Source organism: Saccoglossus kowalevskii, chromosome 12 (genome assembly GCF_978046115.1).
Source record: "Saccoglossus kowalevskii chromosome 12, keSacKowa6.1, whole genome shotgun sequence".
NCBI classification, from domain to species: Eukaryota; Metazoa; Hemichordata; class Enteropneusta; family Harrimaniidae; genus Saccoglossus; species Saccoglossus kowalevskii.
Window position 1 is genome coordinate 36,605,998 of NC_140652.1, and position 9,675 is coordinate 36,615,672.

At 37.3% G+C, this 9,675-nt stretch overlaps 1 protein-coding gene across 1 annotated transcript; it reads left to right on the forward strand.

Moving 5' to 3' along the window:
* The first annotated feature begins 1,415 nt into the window (after positions 1–1,415).
* On the forward strand, positions 1,416–9,074 carry LOC144357568 (arylsulfatase B-like). The gene is made up of 8 exons (XM_085506066.1): positions 1,416–1,549; positions 4,235–4,649; positions 4,859–5,033; positions 5,568–5,740; positions 5,840–6,050; positions 6,662–6,911; positions 7,822–7,991; positions 8,799–9,074. The coding sequence occupies exons 1-8, from the start codon at positions 1,416–1,418 to the stop codon at positions 9,005–9,007; spliced, it is 1,737 nt and encodes a 578-aa protein (XP_085362192.1). The 3' UTR covers positions 9,008–9,074.
* Positions 9,075–9,675: the final 601 nt, after the last annotated feature.

Below are 9,675 nucleotides of genomic sequence, written 5' to 3' on the forward strand. Positions count from 1 at the left end.
TGATGTATTGTTTTATGATTTGATTCAAAATGGCCAAATGGTTTATGTGTGTGACTATACAATTTGTACGGTATGAGAAATATCTTGTTTCTTGTTTACGGAAACATCCTGGATAAGGGATTATGTTTTGTTATTACTTGTTTTTCATTTACTTACAATGAGAGTTTTATTAAGACTTATTATGAAATAGTATATAAAATTAAGAAAAAAATAGAGATGAAATCCCACTAAGAGGACGCTGGTGCTAGAATTTTACTACGCTGCCAATGACATCATGGAATGTTTCATGCGTCCAGGTATATGTAAATTAAAAAAAATAATGCCAGTCAAAAATACCATTCACATATTCAGAAAGAAATAACAAGACAGACACGTTAGAATTGTATGTAAACAAACAATGCGGGACTCGTGATTTCGAACACGACACAGATCTTCAAAACATTTTTGTTTTGTTTGAAAACTATAGAAAAATACCAATCCATTATATTGATGATTCAAAACGATGTGTGTTTAATCAATGTCACAGCATGTTATATGATGAATCTTAAACAACAATATGACAGTATTGGTCATCGGACCTTCGTTAGATTACTCTTTGTCATGCCAAGAGATGGTTTTGCGCATATTGAAACCATCGAGTATATTCCACAGGTTGTATAATTCAATCACACAAAATACTCGGCTCATTCATAGTTCCTCTCTACTAGTATTTTTTTCGATTAGCGCCCCCTATTGTGATTTGTTATCCTCATTGTATCCCGGATGTAAACCTACCTCCACCTCCACGTGCAATTATCCTGCCCATGAATGTCTATTTGACAGCTGCCACGTATATCCACAATCAGGTATTAACAAAAACAGTTAATAACCGTACAGGAAATATTCACAGAAAACACGGTCACACGCTTTGGGACAAGACAATTTACTCATCAAACTATCAAGAATGTGTCGTGTTTTTAGAATGTTCATATTTGTTAGTAGTTTTCCGTATTCATCCATAAAACATACTACCCTGTTCTTGTATCGTACGACTTATTTCACTAGCTTATGCGCATGACCAGAAGCTTATTTGCAACAAAGCTCAAACAATGATGAATAGGTGTCATCGTAGTAAAGTACCGTCTGCTGCAGTCACGTGACTGGTTCCGTTGCACTATATTCAATGATATAAATCCACGAGTGATTAATCCATTTACCGCAAATCACAAGTTTTAGTATATTCATGTGAATTACGTGGCTTCAGAAGTCCTTTCTCTGCATTCTGAATCAATCATTCCAAAAAGTCGCATCTCTCCGGTTGTGTTGGTCGAAGTCAATTAGATTTGTGAATTGTATTACCTTGTCAGTACGTCTCCGTGGTGACGGGTTATAAGACAATATTTACAACATTGCAGACACTTCTGAAAGCAAGCAAAATGACCACCATCAAACTATTTCTTCTACTTGTAATGGTTTCCATAGCAACTGTATTTATCACCTTTCCAAGTATCATACTTGTCTATGGCAAAGTGTTTTCCATTAAACATAGGAGTCCGGGACCTAGTGTGAGGTATGTAACCATGGCGATGCTTTGATTCATATAAATCAGTCAAATAATAAAAGGCATAAAATGTGACGTTGCACTTATTCTGAGTTAAATATTGTCAATAATTGATTTATATTCGTACTTTTTTTTGTTAACATTGTATTCTTCTTGTATCCGTAAGCCGACCTAAGGTGACAAGCAGAGTTCTATTTATACCAGTGATTGTATTGTTTATGTTTTTGTACTAGTACTTTCCAAATTATTATGACGATAAGTCACACAGGGTGCCGAATATTCAAACACAATTAAGTGTACTGTTAATATTACGGTATCCATAGATAGTCCAGAGTAGCCAGTATGTGTACGTAAAATGTATATATGCACGTGCTCCAGATTTTAGTTCACCTTTGACCTGTGATCAATTTGATACAAAAGAAATATTGACAAAATACAAGGATGTTACGTCATTACGGTTCGTGTTTTGTCGCATTGAACGTGATATCACGTAGTGTTGTATTCATCATACTACACTTAGTATTTATTATCTACATAACTTGCATAAATCGTAGTAATGTAAATGTCCGAATATATTGTTACGTCATGCAAGCCGTATAAGAAAAAACAAGCAAAATATTTAATGAAAATTGGGGAAAATAGAATAATTTCGTACTATGACAGTATTCACCATATTAATAACATGATTAAGTACATAAAGAATAACAGCTTGTACCGACATATCCTCCAACAGTCACGTGACTTAGGGACGACGTCAAAAGATCGATGTCGGATAAAAAACTTATTTCCTTTAGTTTGGGGGTGGGGGGTTTTGACCTCAAAAAGTTTCCATCCTACAAAAACAATTTTATTTTTTAATGAAGTCAAAACAATCTTGGAGTATTTGTAGTTCGTTTTTTTTTCTATCCAATCATGGACAGAAATAACCGAAAAAGGAAAAAAAACAAACAGAAAAAATGGTTTCGTTCGAGTGTAAATCTGTGCGTCAAATGAGGTGCATTTGAAATCTTTTTACACCCACCCGACAACCAACTGCTATGCAATACTACTGTCCGATTATCAATTTGTATTTAATGGTGTATGTAGTCTGACGCCATGACCAATATTTATCAATTAAGTTTCAGTGGGGGGGGGGGGGGTAGGGGGGCGTCACATTTTTCTAGCAGGCAGCACATGCAATAAAATAACAAGCAGAAATCACGCCAGTGTGCGGTTCAGAATTAATACGCTTTATTAAGCTGGTAGTGAGTTCTATACACAATGGGATGATGCTAAGGGAAATATTACTTGTTATATTAATACATGTCACAATCCATAAAATGGCATACAATTATAAGACAAACTAGACTACACGCTCATCAAAATTACAATAATGCGTGAAGCATACACGTTATAAATACAAGCAGTAAATTAAGAACTAGCATTACACGTTGGTAATACAACCGGTTAGACCCCATGAACCCGTCACACAACAAGTTCAGACTGTCCTAATGTCCGGTAAGTTCAAACGTGCACTTGCACGACACTTGCTTCACTCCACACAATCCAGAGTTCCACTTCACAGTCTTCCACTCAGACTGCGCTCCATGCTCCACGACGGTTCACCACTCACAGGTCATCTGGAAAAGGGACAAGTACATTCCATAATACTCGTCGTTTTAAACACAACTAAAGAAACGTAATATGGATGCATTTAATCGGGCTACCGTACCCGGCACAGTTGAATGAACTACTAGGAAATGATTAAAGTGAAATCTCAACTTGCAGTTTCTATGTGCTGGCGTCTTGTCCATCTCCCTCACCAAAGGGTGGAATCTCCAAGTCTCAGGAATATCCCCAAGCTGCAAAACCAATTTGGCAGACCTCTACTCTATATACTTGGCTGACCTAATACAGCGAAGTTACCACAGTCTCCCACCAACTCAAAGCCTGAACGCCTTGCCAGTTGATAGTAAAATTACGAGTCACCACGAGTAGAATTGCCGGAGATGCTCACTCCTGGACAACTAACCACATCACACTGCAGAATTACCAAGCACACTGACCTACTTTGCATCACAAAAGCAGTTCTATTCATCACTCCAGCCTACTCTAGGACACCTCCATACACCCACCTGTAAGTGCATACCACTAACTTCCAATACAAACTCGCATACCAGCATACTGCAAATCAAACTATGACCTGATTCATGTACACCTGTACACTAGTTACTGAGCAACAGACTTAGCACTATTTCGTATATTATATGATGAGTTTATTCAATAAAGTTACTTTACAATACTATCACCTACAAACACAAATAACTAGACAATAACAAATAACATCCAAAATAGTGACAATTTTGTCACAGGAGGTTTGGAAAAAAACTAAAGGAATTAAGTTTTTTATCCGACATCGATCTTTTGACGTCGTCCCATAGTTGGGTAAAACAATCGACATAATGATTGCTTTACTAGGGTCTATGAGTTTTTATAATTTAAATTAATGTTTTGGATGACGGAGGTTATCAAATCTCAAACACTGTTATTGTTTTAATTCTTTATTAAGCATTCGTGCAAATTAATCTAACTCCATATGTAACTACCCACAGGGGTTTATATATTAATGGAAAGTTAAACTGATATTCATTTGATATTATATGTAAATTTATTATTATTTTATAGTTAGTTATGTATTTGTTTATATGTAACCAGCGCCCACAATGTCCAGCAACAATCAAGTTTCCAGTCAAGAAAAATTGAAAGTGGTGAACTTTCGGAAGAGATTACGTTTTTGGACGAAAATATTCCTTCTAAAGAGGGTGCTAATTTCACCCAATCAGATGCGAGAGTTAATGTATCATCAGTGACACGTGACCATAAGGATAACTTTCGCAACAAGGATGCAGGCAGCACACAGTCACAGAACCTATTTCCTGAAGAAAAGCGTCCAAATATCGTGTTTGTTCTTGCCGATGACCTGGGATGGCATGACGTCGGTTACCATGGCAGCATCATCGACACACCAAATATAGATCACCTCGCAGCGGAGGGTGTTAAACTGGAAAACTATTACGTTTCATCCTGGTGTGCGCCCTCAAGGGTCAATTTATTGACAGGCAGGTACAGGGTAAGATTTCAATCACTTCTACCATTCAGAAATGTAATATATTTAGAAAATGTTATTAAAATCAAATATTAGAGCAGAGTTTACGTATCATTTTATAAATTGTTGGCATTACTGTACAGTTGAAGCCCTTCTTTCATCGCAGCCCGAACTTACGAGCAGTCCACGCATAAAGGTACGCCACAAAATCAGTGTAATGTTTTTCTATTTAGATTCGTACTGGTCTCTATGGTGATGTCTGTGACTTCATGGGTATACACGAGATAACGTTAGCTGATAAGCTCTATGAAGCTGGTTACTATACAGCTATGGTTGGTAAATGGCACCTAAGTGGATTTCAACATCGAGAATGTTATCCAGCTCATCGTGGATTTCAAACATTTCTTGGTAAGCATAGTATCTGGAGTGAACACTACGATAAAGATTTATTGATGGGGGTGGTGGATTGACGAACATTGACATTACTTTCTTGAGAGAACAAACCCTGAGAAAATTATTTTGACAAGATAATTCTGAAATATATTAAGAGTAATTCATAAAAATACTGTATATTTCTGCATAAAAACGAACAAATTTTACAAAGCCGTCTCGCTATATACAACTTAGTACCATTGAATATCTGAAATTTTACACATCCCATACTCAGCGTAAACTCTCGATTCTTCCTTGACACTGTTTGTTATACCTCGCATTGAGAATTGATGAAGTACGTAGCTGGTTACTATATACGAGTAAAAACATGTTGTTATATTACAGCATACATCTCAAATTGTCTGGATGTCTGCTAAATGTCCAAAAATGTGCAAGTTACCCGGATTTTGACAGTTGCCGGGAAAATGTTTGAATTAAAGTTTGTCTTTCCTCTATTGCCTATAGACGGGCTACGAGGTTAAAACGCTTTTTTTCTTCTTTCTGATCTAGGTTTCCATGGAGGTAGTCAAGATTATTTCACACATAGGCGAGGTGGTTCTATTAGCGAATACGACTTTTGGGCGAACGATACCTCAATAGGTAGAGAATACGACGGTCGGTACAGTACCATGGTATACGCCGAAGAAGCACAAAGAATTATACGACATCACAGGACGGAACAGGTAGGAAACAACAAAGAGATATTTATTATAATAAGTTTAATTGATTATTTATCAACCGAATCGTACGTGTTATTTACATTTTGAGGATTTTATTTGCAGCCTCTGTTTCTTTATCTGTCGTTCCAAGCTGTGCACTCGCCGCTTCTAGTACCGTCAGCTTACGAAGACAAATATAGGACCGGGATCGAGGACGACAAGAGACGTGTATATGCTGCCATGACGTCATGCATGGACGAGGCTATCGGTAATGTAACTGACACACTCAAAGAAACAGGATTGTGGAACAAGACTGTGTTTATTTTTTCGTCAGGTATTGATGCTCTAATTATACCACACCTAAAAGTCCAGCTGCAATATGAATCCAAAAACACTGTCACTTTAATAAATGGTCACTTTTAAATCATTTTATTCACGCTACAGCAATTGAGACTTTGACATTGCTATCACACACATTCCCGCACGCCGCGCTGATTGGTCGTGTGATAATTTACATCATATAATACTCAGTTTATGTAAATCACACCGAGATGACGTCAGAATATCGAAGTGCGCTTATTGAAATACGTACACCGTCATGTCGGTTGGCGAGTTCGCGAACGTTTTTGATATTGAAATGTAAATTCGTTGATTACGACAAAATAGTGAATCCACGGTACAGATTTCCAGAGTATATTATTTATTGAGTGAGAGATATGTTCATATACCGTTGATCTAACAGTAACTCTGTTGTGCAATGTGGGCGAGGTGTTGAAACCATCCTCTTTGCTATACGAGGTGTACGTTATCTGTGACGTAAATGGATCCTTATCACATGACCAATAATAATAATAAAATAACCTGTGATTTCAACATTTCCTTCTATGTGCAGTTACGTGCAGCACTAATGTAGCTCCAACGAGTCTTATTCTGTCTGTTTCTTAGATAACGGCGGCACCCCGACATTTGGCGGCAGTAATTGGCCACTACGTGGTCGCAAAGGGTTATGGTACGAGGGAGGAATACGAGCTGTCGGATTTGTTAACAGCTATCTTCTTTCTAACCACGTGACGGGTTCAACCAATCACGAACTGATTCACATTACAGATTGGTTTCCAACACTATTACGTTTATCAAAGGCTGATTTGCATAGGTTGAAACCATTAGATGGAATCGACCAATGGGAGACGATAAGGTAATATTCCTGGTATTTGGTATCGCATAAAATACGTCACTAAAGTAATTAGCATAATTGGCGGGAGTTAATTACCGATCGTAAGCCAGAAGATTATTTCCGTCAAATATGCTATTTTATCGCAGACAGGACTTATACCCAAACGTCCCGTTATGTCTTCATTATAAAACATGCTTGCATGTAAATTATAATAGTTCGAGTTGCTATATATTTACACATATATAGATATTTTCACATAAATTGTATTTTCTAATACATTTTCAGAATTCAAACCTTACCCCGGCAAATCCACTATATGTTAACTTGTGATGAAACGATAATGATTTTTTCGCATATACGAAGCAAAAAATAACAAATATACTGTTTTGTATTTACGTTGATTTACGAAAGAGTGACAGACTATACTAGTGATAAAGGCGAACACGTCGATGACGTCACATAATCAACATTGAGGCAAAGAACGTGTATATTCTTCATAAAAGTTGTCTAGCAATATTCGTAATAATTTTAACATATTAGGTAATAATAATTATTTATATGTACGTGGTTTCCCTGCTCTGTTCAGCAATTACTATGAATAGTTTTCACAGTTGTGTAATTTCTATTCAGTCAGATATTTGAACTCAATTTATTCAATTTCTGACACAAACACAGCTGACGTCTATCAGTATCAGATATAAACACCGATTCAGCCAATCAAATGGCTATATTCAGAATATGCACAACTAATACACTATATTGTAAGTATAAACAATCACCAGTAAGCGTTGACGTCCCGTTATTACTGAGTTGACACTCGCCCTCACAAGTAATACTGCGATGTCAGTTTTATTGAGTTGACACCCACCTTCACAACTTGAAGTAGGTTATATGTGTATACTATTTTTCTAACATTTCTATCGATTTTCAGTCAAGGAAAGAAAACGAATCGAAAAGAAGTATTGCTGAATTTCTTACCTGGTAATATCAGCGGAAATATAAATGAGAATCGCGAGGGTGAAGCGACGGCTGACTATTTTGATACAATGCCATTTGCCGCCATTCGTGTCGGTGACTGGAAATTACTGACAGGAAACAAAGGTAGGCTTCTAACTATAAAAACGAAAGTATTACACATGCTGTGAATTACACCACAGAGGGAGAAATCAGGATTTGTTTATCAGTTGTTCGACTAAATCGATGTGTATGATGCAAACAGTACCAGGATGACGGGGAGGTGTACTGTTATTGAAACTGACGTAGAACATGATATACACGGTGTTATCTTCGCATGACAGACAAATGCCACGCGCTAACAATTTATAAAATTACCAAAGCTAGATTTAAAAACACAACATTGACGAACACACATATTTTAAAGCGCGGTGGTCGTCGCGCAGCGCGTGCTCGAATTTCATGTAAATAAACAATGTATTTTACACGCGTTGTACACGTCGCTATGAGTCCCATATCGAACAGGACGCGGCACGACGACTGCCGCCCTTTAAAAAAATACAATATTGACAAACACATATATTTTAATAATGTTGTTCGATATTTTGTAGATCAAATCGTATTATGATTTACCATAAATAAAAAAATATTGCATTTGTAGGATACGCAGCAGTATTCGAGAAATAAAGAATTAAAAACACTAATACGCATGTGCAGTGATTGTTACATTGTGTATCATAACAACCAGTGCACATGCGCATTAGATAATTTCGTTGAGCGAATACTCAGATGTTTGGTACAAGAGTTTTCAGATCACGATAAATCATGGTCCAATCAGGAAATAGTATCAAACTACAACATCAAAAATGTTCTCGTCTGAATTACATATAGTAATAGTATTAAATATAGTCCATATTTAAATAAATAGGAATTCTGATTTTCATAACTTTTCAGATTCGATAGGAAATTGGGAAAAGCCAGCTGAGTTGGGAATGCTAATTATACAGCCACAGAACCATGGCAGAATAGAGTTGTACAACGTAAAGAAAGACCCAGAGGAGAGAGAAAATATGGCGGACGAAAATACATTGAAAGTACATGAACTTTTACTGAAACTGAAAGAGTATAGTAAATTAGTAAACAATGACGTCAGATTGGCGTGACAAGCTACTAACTTGTCACTAAGTAATGTAACAATGGCAATACTAAACTTTGAACAATTGTGAAAAATGAGTCGTGTTATAAAAAGGTGGAACCATTCCATTGGGTACACAGGGCATGTACCATTCAATTGGGTACACGGGGCATGTACCATTCAATTGGGTACACAGGGCATGTACCTTTCAATTGGGCACACGGGACATGTACCATTCAATTGGGCACACGGGACATGCACCATTCCATTTGGCACACATGGCATGTACCATTCAATTGGGCACACGGGACATGCACCATTCCATTTGGTACACATGGCATGTACCATTCAATTGGGTAAACAGGGCATGTACCATTCAATTGGGTACACAGGGCATGTACCATTCAAGTGGGTACACGGGACATGCACAATTCCATTTGGTACACAGGGCATGTACCATTCAATTGGATACACGTGACATGTACCATTCAATTGGGTACACAGAGCATGTACCATTCAATTGGGTACACAGGGCATGTACCATTCAAATGGGTACACGGGACATGCACCATTCCATTTGGTACACAGGGCATGTACCATTCAATTGGGTATACAGGGCATGTACCATTCAATTGGGTACACAGGGCATGTACCATTCAATTGGGTACACAGGGCATGTACCATGCAAGTGGGTAC

Bases quoted from the DNA above. Each gene is read 5' to 3' on its own strand.
- LOC144357568 (XM_085506066.1), top strand. From the start codon at position 1,416: ATGACCACCATCAAACTATTTCTTCTACTTGTAATGGTTTCCATAGCA. The intron at 5,034-5,567 runs GTAAGCATAGTA...TTTCTGATCTAG, and splicing joins TGGATTTCAAACATTTCTTG to GTTTCCATGGAGGTAGTCAA. The intron at 5,741-5,839 runs GTAGGAAACAAC...TTTTATTTGCAG, and splicing joins GACATCACAGGACGGAACAG to CCTCTGTTTCTTTATCTGTC.